Source organism: Callorhinus ursinus, unplaced genomic scaffold (genome assembly GCF_003265705.2).
Source record: "Callorhinus ursinus isolate GAN/ISIS: 27379988/994484 unplaced genomic scaffold, GSC_fseal_2.0 scaffold5, whole genome shotgun sequence".
Classification (NCBI taxonomy): domain Eukaryota; kingdom Metazoa; phylum Chordata; class Mammalia; order Carnivora; family Otariidae; genus Callorhinus; species Callorhinus ursinus.
The window spans coordinates 82,958,449-82,972,571 of record NW_027397067.1 but is presented as its reverse complement, the minus strand read 5'-3'; the positions used below and the strand labels follow the sequence as shown (position 1 = coordinate 82,972,571).

Below are 14,123 nucleotides of genomic sequence, written 5' to 3'. Positions count from 1 at the left end.
TGGGCAGTCATGAGTAGGAAGGGTGTGTCGGGACAGCTCTCAAGAACTCGGCCCTTCCGCATCTCCCTCCCCTTGTTATTTCCTACAACGCACTGACAGGAAGGCCCTTGAGGCTCCTAAGGGCAGTGGCTTCCTCAAATTGTCCACTTCCAGCCCTGACCCCCAGGTTCAGGGCCACCTGCCCCCCTCTCTCCAGGAGACTGTGCATGTCCCACAGGGTCTTACTCCTCTGTGGCCCTTGGGCCTGGCACAAATGCGTATGTGGGCAGAGATGAGGCTCTTGTAAATGCCTTTGATCGTTGCCCGACGGAAGAGAGAGCAAGAACTGGGAGCCGGCTCCATGAGCTCCAGACCCAGGGTGGGCAAGGGAGGGGGCTGTTGGAGGATGAGGGCAGAGGGTGTATGTGGGGAAGAGGGTGTGCCAAGGCCCATGGCTACAGCACCCACTCCAACCCCATGCCCTTGTCTTCCTCCCTCTGAATCTCTCCACTCACCACCACCAAGATGGCTTCCGCAGCTCACCTCCACCTACCAGCTCGGACTCCCAAAGGCAAACAGCCACGTGAACCCTCCACTGCCCCTGCTCCTTCTCCAGGCCATCAGCATCCTGGGAGCCTGGGACCTGGCAGGTGGCCTCCTGTGTTCAGGGCGGGGCTATGTCTGACCCACCTGGGAGCCTGGGCCCTCCCAATACTTGATGCAGCCCCAGACCGGAGGCTCCAGTGGTCAGGGCCTGGGGGTCTCTCCCACCTTCCTGCTCAGCTGCTCCTGCCAGGGCAGGGGAAAGAGGAGACCTTCAAAGGCCCATGTGCAGGTCAACTCAAGGACAGGCAGCTTCTGAAGTTTAAAAAGGGCATCCGGAACCAGAACAATTCTGGGAAGGGGTTGGGGCAGGCAGGGCAGGAGCCACTTTTCCCAGCCCCCACAATCACTTGGGTGAGACCCTTGCAGCAGCAGGCTCCCCACTGCAGAAATGGGGCCCCTTGTCTGTGAGAATAGGATTTCAGTGCCAGGCCAGTCATACTGGATCACAGCTCGGGTGTCCTGCCTCCCCTGCAGAGCCTAGGTCCCCCGTGGGCCTCTGTTTCTGGCCTGCCCCAGAGGCCAAGAGGAGGTGGCAGAAGCCTGAGCCTCTGCCCACTGCAGCTTCCGTCCAATACCCTCTCCTGAGTCCTTGCCGCTCCCCTTGCCTGGCTGAGGTACTCCTTTCAGTTCCCTCCAGCCCTTTCTGCAGGAGAACCACCCACTCCAGCTCAGGCTGCAGTCAGTGCTAAGACTCTGCTCCCTGCAGATGCTAGCCAAGCAAAGGCCCACACTGCTATCCCAAGGCTGGGGCAGGTATGGGCTGCTCAGGAGAGATCTATCTGCGCAGAGAAAGGAGCTACAGAAGTTAAGTACTCGGACCCATGGAATAACAGTGATTTATTGTGCAAATCCCACACAGGTTCCAGATCTGGGGCCAAGTTCACAGCCCTAGCTGGGCCCTGGTTCTGGGACTGTTCTGTGGTCCCCACCCTCACAAGCATCTGCTGTGGAGTGCACAGGTGTCCATGAGCATGCGAGGAGGGCCTCCTTGGGTTGTGGGCACTTGGGCGCTGTGGCATCTCAGCCTGACATCACATTCCCCATCTGCCCAGGCTTAGGGGCCACACTGGTCCACACAGTCCTTCCCACTGCGGAACACGTGATAGATGCTAGTGGGAGGGAACATGGCGACAGCACCGAGCAGGGAGCCCACCTGGATGGCCACACCAGCTGCCAGCAATGCTGGCCGGCCGCCACCATGCAGCAGGGAACTGGCGGCCACCTTCACATAGGAGAACACACCCAAACACAGCACCCACGACAGCACCTGGGAGGATGGACACAGCAGCAGGCTGAGCATGAGGTGTTCCCTGCTATGGGGGCAAACCCCTTCCCCACTGCAACCCTCTGCTTCAGTGTCCCCAGTGTACTTACCACAAGGACCACCCCTGCAGAGGTGCCCACCAGCGGCGGGCAAGGGCTCAGGATTGCCAGTGCCATCAGGTAGGCCGCAAAGAGCATGCCCAGCCCAGAGAGACCACCTAGCCCTGCCAGAGACCTACAGGGGTGAGCAGGAACTCAGGGCTGGCTGCACCAGGACCCAGCCCCCATCCCTAAACTCTGCCCCGAGTAGCTTGGGGACCCTTGTGTACCTGCACAGCACGCCCATGGCCAGAAAGCAGGCGAGGGGGTTGGCAGCGCTGCCCAACACCACTGCCAGGTGGTAGGCCAGGCGGCCATAGGGCAAGCAGGAGAAGCTCTGCACAGCAGGCAACACACCATTGGTCAGTGCGTTGGTGATGGCCAGCAGGCCCAGCAGGCAGGCACCGTGGACAGAGAGCAGCCGATGGGCCTCAGGGTCTGGGCTGGGAGTGGCGCCTGCGGCTTGGCTCGGTGACTCCTGCAATGGTGAGGCCTCTTCTTCCGCCTCTTCCACTCCCGGGGCTCTCGCCCGCAGGCCACACCCTGGACCCGCTGTGGATGCAGATGGTGGTGATGGCAGTAACAGCAGGAGACCCTGGAAGGCGGCAGCCGAAGTGACCAGAAGGGCGGTCAGCACCCAGAAAAAGGTGCTGGCAGGAAAACGCTCTGGGAAGTTGTGGGGGAGCCAAAGGGTGCCATTGGTGGGAGATGGCAAACATTCAAGGTGGCCTACGCCCTGCACGAGGGCCAGCACACAGGGCAGCAGGGCACTGAGGCCCTGACCCAGGAAGAAGGAGCGCAAGAAGGGAGGTGGTAGGTGGCTCAAGAAGGGCAGGAAAGTGACGTTGGAGGCACAGCAGGCCAGGGCCAGCACCAAGGCCAGCGCTAGGAAGGCCACGGAGTGGAGCTGCCCTGCGACTGGGGCCACATGGTGCCACAGTGGGGCCAGCAGGGCTGTGCCCACCACACTCAGTGCCTGCACCACCTGGATGGGGCCCCGCTCGCTCTTGCCCGGAGCCAGCCGCCTCCATAGGGTCACCACCAACAGACCCAGGTTCCCCACTGCCACAAGCACAGAGAGGTAGGACGGGAGACTCCAGCCTGCAGGGAAGGGAGAAGGCCATGTCAGGGCTGGGTGTGAAGGGACGATGAGCAGCTGCAACCCGCCTTACCTGGCACACCTGAACCCCACTTCCCTGCGCACTCCCACTCACCCTCGGGAAGGTCTTTTACCACCAAAGGCAGCTCCACCCAGATCCCGTTGATGGCAGCCCAGGAGCCCATGCCGAAGAGGGCCACCAGCAGGTGGGTCAACACCAGACGGCCCAGTGGGGGTGCTGCCATTCAGCCCAAGGCTGGGCCCTTCCGAACAGGTCAGGGTCACAGGCCGCTGCTCTTTCCCCACACCTAGATCCAAAGAAAACGCTTCAGCTCTACTGGGAACTGAAGACCTCTCCTGCCTTGAAAGAAACAGACAGGGATGCGGGGTCACAAGTCAAAGACACAGAACCGGAATCAGAAGGGGGCCCGGCCGCCTAGACCAGGGAACCCGGAGGGTGCCCGGGGGTAGGGTGTGGGGATGACAGGAGCCAAGCATACCGAACAGCACGGCTAGGTCTGCAGGCGGAGAGGCGCGAAGCCGGGCCCAAAGAGCCCCGACCCCAGAGCAAAATGAGGAAAGAGGGACTCCATCTTCGGGTCTGAGTTGCTGAGGCCACCACCACCCTCACCCCAAAACGGACACGGACTCCGGGGCAGGGGCACCGCTACGGCACCTCGCACACCTCTGCTGCTTCTGCTTCCCAGTGGGAGTCCGAGGCTTCAGCGAGACCCCGGACAGCAGGAGTGAAGTCGGGCTCCGGGGGCAGGGATGGGTCCGGCGCCGCCCCTCGCTGCGTCGGGTGGCCGGCGAGGAGCTGCCGGGTGCGCTGGGGGACCTGCGCCTCCTGATCCTGCACCTGCGCGCTCCCCGCCCGACAGCCAGTCGTCTCGCCACCCTACAAGGGCGCCGCCTCCCGCGCAGCAGCGCGGCTTCAGCGCAGGGCCGGTGGGGCTGGGACACGCGGCTCCGCCCGAGCGAGAAGGCCAGGTCCCCGGCACTGGAGAGAGCCGCAGGACCGCCAGGCCCCGACATGGCCCATCGCCGGAAGTCCCGTCCCGGAAGCCGAGCGCGGAGCCTGCGCGGAGGGGGTCGGCCTGGGGCTCAGGTCCCGCCTCCGCTCGGAGGCTTCGCCTTTCCCGATACACCGCGGCGGCCGTGGAGCTTGGTTGCGAGCCATGGCTCCCGGGGCGGCGCGGCGGGCCCGGCGCAGGGTCCGGGGCGCGCTGCCGGCCGGGGCGCGGGCTCGCTCGGCCGAGGACTGGTGGTGGGACCAGCTGGCGCCGAGCGGCTCGGGGTACCACCTGCTGCAGTCGGACAGCATGCTGCTGGTGCTGCCGGGCCCGGGGCCTGCCCGCACTCGCGTGCAGAGGCGTGCCGCCCGCCGCACTCAGCGGCTGCTGCCCCCCGCGTCCCGCGCCTCGGCCGCCAAGGCCAGGCCTAGAGCTGCGCCCGCTCCGGAGCCGCAGCAGGGGCCCGACCCGGGCTGGGGCGACCGCATCCCCCTGGAAATCCTGCTGCAGATTTTCGGGCTGCTGGTGGCGGCCGATGGGCCCATGCCTTTCCTCGGCAGGTACCGCAGGCCCATCGAGCGCAGCAGCATGGCTCAGGCTGCCCTCTTGCCCACCGAGCGGGCAGCTGAGGCGGGGGCAGAGAGCGTAGCCGAGAGAGCGCAGTCTCTCAGGGGGTCCAGTTAGAGCCCCCAGGGCCTGCGTTTGAGCTAAGGTGGCCGCAGCGTTGTGAAAACGAAGGGGACAGGTCTCTCCTCTTAGAAAACCCCGCAGCAGCGGCCACGCAAGGCCCGGCCCCTCAGCAGAGATTTTTCTCCCAGGGCTGCACGCGTGTGCCGCCGCTGGCACGAGGCCGCCTCCCAGCCCGCGCTCTGGCACACCGTGACCCTGTCGCCCCCGCTGGCTGGCCGCCTCGCCAAGAGCGGAGCCAAGGCCGAGAAGAAGGTTCTCGACTCTCTGGAGTGGCTTATGCCCAATCGGTGAGACATTCCCTCTTTTCTCTAGGCCCTCACTTCACTTCTGTGGCTTGTGGAAAGCCACAGGCCCATTTCTGTCTCCCTATACCAAAGTGATGGGTGGGGGAGACGCCGACAGAGGGGCAGCGAGGGGACACTATGCAGCCCTCCCTCTGCCCTCGGCCCAGGTTCTCCCAGCTCCAGAGGCTGACCCTCATCCACTGGAAGTCCCAGGTACACCCCGTGTTGAAGGTGAGAGCTCTAGGCTGCCCTGCACACCAGTGGCAACACTGGGGTTGCCCAGTACTTCCAGGGAGTGGGTCAGGCACCTGGAGCCCAGTGTTGCCCCATGGGGATGCCTGCCTGGTTCTCCTTTCCTGTTAGTTTCTTTCAGCAGGGAGGTGTCAGAAGTGGAGCTCCCATGTTGGCCGCCAGGGGCAGAAAGGAGGCCCTAGCTGAGGCAGAGAGGGTTCGGTGTCAGCCACTGGTTTCTTTCCTTTGCCGACCACAGACACCCAATCTCTGCTGGTGCTCTGTCTTCCACAGCTGGTCAGCGAGTCTTGTCCTCGACTCACCTTCCTCAAGCTTTCTGATTGCCATGGTGTGACCCCTGACACCCTGGTCATGCTAGCCAAAGCCTGCCCCCAGCTCCACAGCCTGGATATACAGCACTCCATGGTGAGCCCTGTGTCCCCAGGGGTCCTGAAGAAGCCTGGGCCGAAGTGACCAGTACACATGTGCTGCGTTCCCAGGTGGAGTCCACAGCCGTGGTGAACTTCTTGGAGGAGGCAGGGCCCCGAATGCGCAAACTGTGGCTGACCTACAGCTCCCAGACAACAGCCATCTTGGGGGCACTGCTGGTAGGTTGGTGACAGGCAGAAGCAGAGCCAGATGCTGAGCCAGGGCCTGCCAGGCCACTGAGCCTGTGTTCTCTTCCACCTCTGCAGGGCAGCTGTTGCCCCCAGCTCCAGGTCCTGGAGGTGAGCACCGGCATCAATCGCAACAGCACTCCTCTCCAGCTGCCTGTTGAGGCCCTGCAGAAGGGCTGCCCCCAGCTGCAGGTACCTGACACCCCGCCTCTCCCACCTGCCACCCTCCCTCCCCATCTGCAGCCTGGGCCTTGCTCCAGGTGCTGCGGCTGCTGAACCTGATGTGGCTGCCCAAGCCTCCCGGGCGAGTGGTGACTCCTGGCCCAGGCTTCCCCAGCCTTGAGGAGCTCTGCCTCGCTGGCTGCACCTGCAGCTTTGTCAGCAATGAGGCCCTGGGCCGCCTGCTCCACGGCTCCCCTCATCTGCGCCTGCTGGATCTCCGTGGCTGCGCCCGCATCACACCTGCTGGCCTACATGATCTGCCATGTCAGGGTCAGCTTTCTCTGGATGGTGGCTGGGTGGGAGGGATGTGGGTACCCCCTGCCCGCCCCACAGCTCATGACCATTCTTCGCCTCCAGAGCTAGAGCAGCTTCACCTGGGTCTTTATGGCATGTCCGACCGGCTGACTCTAGCCAAAGAGGGCAGCCACCTGTTGACCCAGAAGTGGCGCCACACTCTGCGGGAGCTGGACTTGAGTGGCCAGGGCTTCAGCGAGAAGGACTTGGAGCAGGCCTTAGCTACCTTCTCAGCCACTCCTGGGGGCTCACCCCCAGCCTTGTGCTCTGTCAACCTCAGGGGCACCCGGGTCACACCAAGCACGGTCAGGTCAGCATCCCCTTCCCCAGTCCCTTGGAGTCGGTATGGCTTGCCTCCCCGACAAGCCTGGCTTGCAAGCTTTGGGTGTCCCAAAGGGGAGCACATATTGGCCAAGCCCCTGCTTAGGATGGCCCTTAGGGACACCACGGGTACTGGGCTTGGGCCTCGGTGGCTGTGGGTGGCAGAGCCAGTCGCGGCACCTGGGCAGAGAGGGCTCCTTACACTGGCCTAGCCCTGCCAGGGCCGGGGTCTTCTGGGAGCCAGTGGCTCGAGTCCCCATGGCCTGCCCTGCCCTTACAGCTCTGTGATCAGCAGCTGCCCAGGCCTGCTCTACCTCAACCTGGAGTCCTGCCGCTGCCTTCCTCGGGGCCTGAAGCGGGCCTACCGAGGCCAGGAGGAAGTCCAGTGGTGCCTGGAGCAGCTGCTCACCAGCCTGCCCTCCTCCAGCTAGGCAGTCCCAGACCCCTGACCCTCAGAGAGCCAGCAGCACCCTCCACCCTTTTCGCGTTTTGGATGTTTGAGCATTTTGTTACAATAAAACATTTTAGGAGCTCTGCGTGGTCCTTTAGGCGGGGGATGAGTACAGGTGTTGGACCTGAGGGAACCCCGCTAGACCTGGCAGAGAGCTGGCCGGGGGGGGGGGGGGCTCCCAGGGTTCCTGAGGCTGCCTGTGCTCATGCCTTGCTCACTCACTGCTAGGCGTGAATCCTGGACTGAGTGTGTGTATCCTGCCCTCAGGGACACTGAAGTGAGCTGTCTGTGGTTGTGTTTGAAGTTTTGCCTGGGCAAAAGTAGTGATGGGGCGGGGGAGGCCTGCTCAGCCATGGGGTTCAGTGTGGGGAGCCTGCCTGCAGATTTCTCTCCAGCTTAGGCCTGGGATGTCTTGCCACCCTCCCTTCCCGTGAGGACTGTGAACCAGGCTATGCAGGGGGCCTCTGGTGGTGTGGGGACTCACAGGGAAGTGCGTGCTCACTTCAGGGCCAGGCCTGGGGAGTCCCCGCAGAAGGAGTAGTCAACACAACAGCCCCTTCTAGAACCCGCTGCCCAGAACTTCTAGAACCCAGGCCTCGCCCAGCCTGGACCACCACCTGGTGTCTCTCCTCCGCCCTTTGTCTGAAGGCGGCTCCTTCCTGGACCGCAGCCCTGGAGGCTTTCTTCCCCCAGGTATCAGTGCGACGGTGAGCCCTGGGCGGTGGCAACCTTCCAGCAGCCCAGCTGACCCCGTCTGTTCCTAACCCAGGCCCCCAAGGGCCGCATTAGCGGCCTGCCCACGACCTCCGGCGGCAAGCGCTTCCAGCTCTGGGCCCTAGGACTCTTCTGCACCGAGCGCCACCTGGCCAAGCGCCTTAAGAACAACAGCTTCTACCCGTTCACACAACAGCAGCCCAATGGTGCGCGTGGACCCGGAACCAGAACGCGGCGGGGGCGGGGCGGGGGCCGACTGTCTGACACCCCCCGTCCGGGTAAAATCCTGCTTGGGTGGGGCAGGGGCCTGGACCTGGGGTCTGATTTGAGTGGGGGCGGGGCCAGGGCCGCCGAAGGTGCCCCCGCGCTGCGTGCGTGTGCGTGCGGCCGACCGAGCGCGGGCCCCTGCCACCTCGGGCGGCGAGCAGGGACCAGCTGCGCTCACGCGCCGCCGCCACGCTGCCCGCAGTCTTCGTGCTCGAGTACTACCTGGACACGCTGTGGAAGGGGGCGCTGCTCTTCGTCGTCTGCCTCTTCCTCGTCAGCTTCGGCCTTGGGAGCCAGGTCTGAGCTCCGCGGCCCGCCCCCCACGGCCGGCCTCTTGGGGCTGGACCCCCCTCTCGGTGCTCCACCCCCACGCCCTTGGCGGCTCAGGTCCCCGTGGCTCCCGCAGGTGCTGAAGCAGGAGACGTGGGGCTTCCCCGCGTGCGGCGTGGGCGTTGGCCTGTGGCTCATGATTTCGTCTTTGCCGCGGCGCCGCCTGGTGCTGAACCACATGCGTGGCACATACCACTTCTCCATCCAGGGCCGCACCGTGTGTCAGGGCCCTATGCACTTGGTCTACGTGCGCCTGGCGCTCAGCTCTGACGGTGAAGCAGGGGAGGGTGTGCCAGGAAGCAGCTTGGGAACATGGGGGGTGGGAGGGGGGTGGCGGGCAAGCCAGTCGTATGCCCTGCCCCCCCAGCCCTGGTCCCAGAGCCAGCGCCCCCCCCCGCCCCCGAGCTCTCGCTCCCCAGAGCCCCCACGGGCCCCAGAGTCCCCAAGCTGAGCTGCTTTCCCCTCTCCAGCCTATGGAAGGTGCTTCTTCCAGTTGGTTCTATGCGGCCACAAGCTAGAGCCGCTGGTGCTGGTGCAGCTGTCGGAACGCTATGAGGTGGGTCCTGCTGCAGTCCGCCCTGCGGCCCCAGACACACACCACTCCCCTGCTCGGTTCTGCAGGAGGCCTGCCACTGCTTAGGGGCTTAGGATGGGACCATTTCTCAGGCAGAGCGTGAACACCGCGCGGGCCGCAGCCCAAGCCTTAGCGCTGGCAGCTGGTGGAGAGAGCGCCAGGACTGGCCGGTCTCCTGACCGCCACCTGTTCCCACAGCAGACGGAATACCTGGGCCGTCACATTGCCCGGAAGCTCAACATTAACTACTTTGACTACCTGGCCACGTCGTACCGGCACGTAGTCCGCCACTGGCCGCTGGGGGCCACCTTCAGCCCGGGCATCGTGCAGCGCAAGACGGGCGCTTATGACGAGCGGATCTCCCAGTCGGACCTGGACGTGTGACGCTCCAGGCAGCACCCACCCCCGGCCGCCCCCGCCCCGGGACTGCATTCTCCCTTCCCCGCCAGTCTCTCACCTTCCCCCCACTGGTAGTCTCCCTCTCAATAAAGCTGTCTCTTGCCACCAGGCGAGTGTTTCCTCTGCGGGGCGGAGGGGGGGGGGAGGGCACGGGCTCCAGGGTCTCCCCCCAGTGCACACCTCCCAGGGCCTCAGGGAGCAGATCTTGGAGTTGGGTTGGAAGATTGGGGGTGGGGATAGGAGCAGGGTGAGTCAGGAGCAGCAGCCTTCCAGGCGTTTGGACCCATCACTGGCAGGTGTGGGACTCGCCGCCTCTCCCGGTCAGCAGCATTTACCTGGTCCTGTCCGGCCTCGGAAGTGCGGACCAATGAGCGGCATCTAGCAGTCAGAATCTGGTCAGTCTGAGTCAGTTCCTGGTCCAGTCAGCTGTGGGATGGGGCACAGCCACAGGTCCAGCCTTGTGCCTGGGGGCACATCTTGGGCTAGACCGTCCCCAGAGTGGCAGCTGCCATGCTCCTAGGGAATAAGCTGCAGAGCCTTAGGCCAGGGTTAAAGGCCTGCTGGAACACCAGTCCCATATTCCCTTGTCCAGGGGGCGTCCCCACGATCTGGGTACCGGGAACCACTGTGGGAGCAGAGAGGGCAGCAGGCCACTGGGGACTCAGGAGGAGTGGCAACTGGACTGACCATGTGGCTCTCCTGGTCAGCATTTTCCCTCAGGGCCATGCTGGTGACCCAGGTCTTTGGGCACTGTGTCAATGAGTGTCTGGAGCCAGAACCAGCTGCATAATTTGCAGGGCCCCAAGTAAAACAAAAATGCAGTCTCCTGCTAAAAAGTTATGAATAATTTCCAGAAGGGGGCGCCTGGGTGGCTCAGTGGGTTAAGCTCTGCCTTTCCCTCAAGTCCCTGATCCCAGGATGGGATCTGGCCCAGCATCAGTCTCCCTGCTCAATGGGGAGCCTGCTTCCCCCCCTCCCTCTGCCCCTCCCGCCCCTGCACTTGCACACATGTGCGCGCTCTCTCTCTCAAATAAATAAATAAAATCTTTTTAAAAAAGAATTTCCAGGAGACACTAAAGCATTAAACCCAGTATGGGGTGCCTGGCTGGCTCAGTCAGTGGAGCATGTGACTCCTGATCTCAGGATTGTGAGTTCGAGCCCCACAGTGGGGGTAGAGTTTACTTAATTAAAAACAAACAAACAAACAGCAACTACAAAACCCAGTATGGGCTCTTCTGAGCTTGGGGTCCTGCATGACTGCCCAGGTCACATGCTATGAGTCTGGTCCTGCCATGGCTCAGAGTCACTCTGTGATCAATACCCAATCCCAAGGCTGGCCAAACTCAGTGGGTGCACAGACACCCCTGCCTTTCTCAGGCAGGATCCAGGAGCTGCTGGAACTGCTTTAGGCAGTCCCAGGGAGCAATTATTACTCATGGCACAAGTGTAGGGTCTTCTTGCCCTCAGAAGATAAGGTGCAAGTTATCCCAAGACTGAGAGTGCCCTGCTTTTACCAGGGGATGGGCTGGAGAGGGTGAACAGGGCGGTGGTGGGCTTGGGACAGGTTGAGGAACAATGTTATGGTGGAAGGTGAGGAGTGGGAGGTGTAGGCCATGGGCTAGGGTAGTTGGGTAAGTGGCTTTTGCCTGAGCTAGACCAGGGCTGCCGTCAGCTTTGAATGGGTTAGAAAGACATGCCAGTCCCTCGGGCTCTGGATGCTCAGATCTGTCCGTGCTTCAGGTTGGGGACTCAGTTTCATCTAGGAAGGCAAATTTCCTGCCCTCCTGGAGCTGACAACCTTAAGAGGGACAAACACTGAAGAGCTAACTTGTATACTGCCAAAGTGGCGGGGAAGGGGGAGGGGATCCCCGTAGCTAGGGGATCAGGGTAGACCTTTCTAAGGATGCAGCATTTGAGCTGATAAGGAGCTGGGGGCCATGGGGAGCTCTGGAGAAGAGCACCTGTGCAAGGGGATGGGAAGTGTAAAGGGTGTGATGCAGGAACAAATTTTTGGCTGGGCAGAAGAGGAGAGCATTGGAAACACATTGTGACTGCAAGCAGGATCTCTTTGCCCATCCTCCACTTGTTCCTTAAAAAGAACCGTCCCCCCACGTTTAACTAGGTATATGGTCCCACAGAATAAAGACTGCATTGCCCAGCCTCCATTACAGATAGATATATGTGGTCTTGAGACGAATTCCTGGCCAATGTGATATAAGAATCGGTATGTATAATTTCCAAACATGTCCTGAAAGGGAGGGGTTTGCCTATCTTTGCCAGTTCCTTTTTTCCCCTCTGGCCTAGAACGCACCCACAATGACTGGAGCTCAAGCACCCATCTTGGACCATGAGGCAGAATGAATGAGTTGAGCAGGGCACAACAACAAGGTAGAATTGTAGAGCTTGAAGACTGCAGCTGCCCTGCCAACTCTGGATGGCTTTTCAACTCTTTGCAAAAGAGAAAAACTTCTATGGTTTACACTATTGTTATCTGGAGTTTTCTAATGCTTGTAGCCAAGCCCCTAATTCTAATTAAAAAAAAAAAAAAGATTGTTAGCTTCAAGGGGTGGTGGGGTGTGTGGTTTCGGAAGCTTCAAAGAAAAAGAAAAGGCAAGGTGTGAAATAGTCTTCCCAGAGAATGGAAGACAAACTGGATAAAGAAAGTGTAGTAAGATTTTCTGGCTGCATAGAGAGCCCACTTTTAGATGTGTGTTGTAAATTTTTTAAAATTAAAAAAAAATTTAAAGCCCAACTCAGGGCTCAATCCCAGGACCCTGAGATCATGACCCAAGCCAAAGGCAGACAGACACTTAACCGACTGAGCCACCCAGATGCCCCGTGTGTTGTAAATTTAAAGAACGAGTGAGTGTGGTTTTATGTTTTTCTCTAGCAAAGTTTTGCTGCTCGGATACAGGTATGGAGTAGGAAGACAGTTTGGTCTAGCAAGGGCTGGGAATTAGTAAGGACAATATTATAAGAGTGTGGGGTTCGGGGAAATGATTATAATTTTGGACTATGGGACTTGAGCTGGGAAGGCAGAGTGTGAGGACAAGAGCTGAGGGGCAAAGAACAGGGAGCTTCAGTTCTCTACTGGTATGTAACCAACCACCCTAAACTTAAGGGCGTAAAACAGCAAATACTTACTCATTGTTTTGTGGGCTGGCTGGGCTCAGCTGGGTGGTTCCTGTCCACACATGTAGCTGGTGTTGCTCATGTGGCTGTATAGCTGGGAGCTCAGCTGGGGCCAGATGTCCAAGTTAACGCCCATCCTCCGGGGCCTCTTTTCAAGTGGTGTCTCATCTTTCAGGAGACTATTTTGCTACTGGTTTCCAAGAAGACTAGCCCTAGTGGGCCGCATTCCCATTAAGGCTCTGTATGCATCATTCATGCTAATGTCCCAGTGGCCAAGCAAGTCACATGTCCAAATCCATAGTCAGTGTGGAAAAGGTCTACCAAGTACATGAAAACCAGGAGTTTTATAGGGGGGTCATGAATGTAGGCAGTCCACCACAGTCCACCCTCTGGCCTCTCCCAAGGCTGCCAATATCCCATCACAGCACCCAGCTCAGACCTCAAGTCCAGGATCTTGCATCTAAGTCAGATCCAGGTGCAAATGAGGTTGTTCAGGTATCCTTCCTTGGGTGCAACCCAGCTGTGTGGGTCCTCAGTGCAGAGACCCATGAACTAAAAAAAAAAAAAAAACAAGTTCTTGGGGCGCCTGGGTGGCTCAGTCGTTAAGCGTCTGCCTTCGGCTCAGGTCGTGATCCCAGGGTCCCAGGATCGAGTCCCGCATCGGGCTCCCTGCTCGGCGGGAAGCCTGCGTCTCCCTCTCCCACTCCCCCTGCTTGTGTTCCCTCTCTCGCTGTGTCTCTCTCTGTCAAATAAATAAATAAAATCTTTTAAAAAAATAAATAAACAAGTTCTTTTTCTCTACAGACACAATATACATTAATGAGACAGGGACAGAATATCTGCAGTAGACACTACTATTAAAATATGGGGGAAGTCTCAAGTGTGGGCTGGATCTAGGGACTTGCATCCAAACAGCAGAGTATGAAAAAGGACAAATAGTAACTTTACAGTAGAAGAACCTGGCAGACACCACCCTAAGCAAGTAATCACGGTCAGCATCACCAGTGATAAGTCCTACTGACATCATGTCTCTCTGCTGTGACGCAAGGAGACCACATCAGGGGCGCCTGGGGGGCTCAGGTTGTCAGGCGTCTGTCTTCCGCTCAGGTCATGACCCCAGGTCCTGGGATCGAGCCCCGCATCGGGCTCCCAGCTCAGCGGGGAGCCTGCTTGTCGCTCTCCCTCCGCCTCTCCCCTTGCTTGTGCTCTCTCTCTCTCTCTCAAAGGAATAAATAAAATCTTAAGAGAGAGAGAGAAGACCCCATTACCTCTGAGGTCTCCTCCCCAAACCCAGAACTCCAAGCTAATCACAAGAGAACATCAGAAAAACCTCAGTTGAAGGACATTCTACAAAAGTGACTAGTACGCCCCAAAACTGTCAAGGTCATGAAAAAGAAGGAAAGACAGAAATTGTCAGACCACAGGAGACTAAGGAGACTAAATGCAATGTGGTCCCTTGAATTGGTTGCTGAAACAAAGAAAATGTCAGTTAAAAAAAGTGAACTCCAAATAAAGCCTGGAGTTGAGTTAATAGTAAC

General features: G+C 59.9%; 3 protein-coding genes across 5 annotated transcripts; 2 read left to right on the top strand and 1 right to left on the bottom strand.

Moving 5' to 3' along the window:
* Positions 1–1,407: 1,407 nt before the first annotated feature.
* Positions 1,408–3,407, bottom strand: SLC52A2 (solute carrier family 52 member 2). Of its 2 annotated transcripts, none has more exons than XM_025871344.2 (4): positions 3,162–3,407; positions 2,178–3,048; positions 1,960–2,083; positions 1,408–1,852 (listed from the first exon to the last, which is right to left on the bottom strand). In XM_025871344.2, the coding sequence occupies exons 1-4, from the start codon at positions 3,289–3,291 to the stop codon at positions 1,640–1,642; spliced, it is 1,338 nt and encodes a 445-aa protein (XP_025727129.1). In that variant the 5' UTR covers positions 3,292–3,407; the 3' UTR covers positions 1,408–1,639. The 2 variants fall into 2 exon arrangements, with proteins under 2 accessions (XP_025727129.1, XP_073749500.1); XM_073893399.1 differs by having other exon boundaries at positions 1,960–2,072; positions 2,305–3,048; positions 3,162–3,403.
* A 769-nt stretch (positions 3,408–4,176) lies between these two features.
* FBXL6 (F-box and leucine rich repeat protein 6) lies at positions 4,177–7,248 on the top strand. 2 transcript variants are annotated; one of them, XM_025871343.2, is made up of 9 exons: positions 4,177–4,619; positions 4,878–5,036; positions 5,201–5,246; positions 5,559–5,690; positions 5,765–5,872; positions 5,960–6,073; positions 6,142–6,373; positions 6,461–6,707; positions 6,999–7,248. In XM_025871343.2, exons 1-9 carry the CDS (start codon positions 4,225–4,227, stop codon positions 7,147–7,149), a joined length of 1,584 nt encoding a protein of 527 aa, XP_025727128.1. In that variant the 5' UTR covers positions 4,177–4,224; the 3' UTR covers positions 7,150–7,248. The 2 variants fall into 2 exon arrangements, with proteins under 2 accessions (XP_025727128.1, XP_025727127.1); XM_025871342.2 differs by having other exon boundaries at positions 4,178–4,619; positions 5,201–5,264.
* Positions 7,249–7,496: 248 nt separating this feature from the next.
* TMEM249 (transmembrane protein 249) lies at positions 7,497–9,551 on the top strand (the record flags this gene model as incomplete). Its single annotated transcript, XM_073893400.1, has 6 exons — positions 7,497–7,862; positions 7,939–8,089; positions 8,353–8,447; positions 8,557–8,752; positions 8,951–9,036; positions 9,253–9,551. Coding segments are annotated over 6 exons (1,080 nt in total), but the record flags the coding sequence as incomplete, so codon positions are not given.
* Between the last annotated feature and the right edge of the window lie 4,572 nt (positions 9,552–14,123).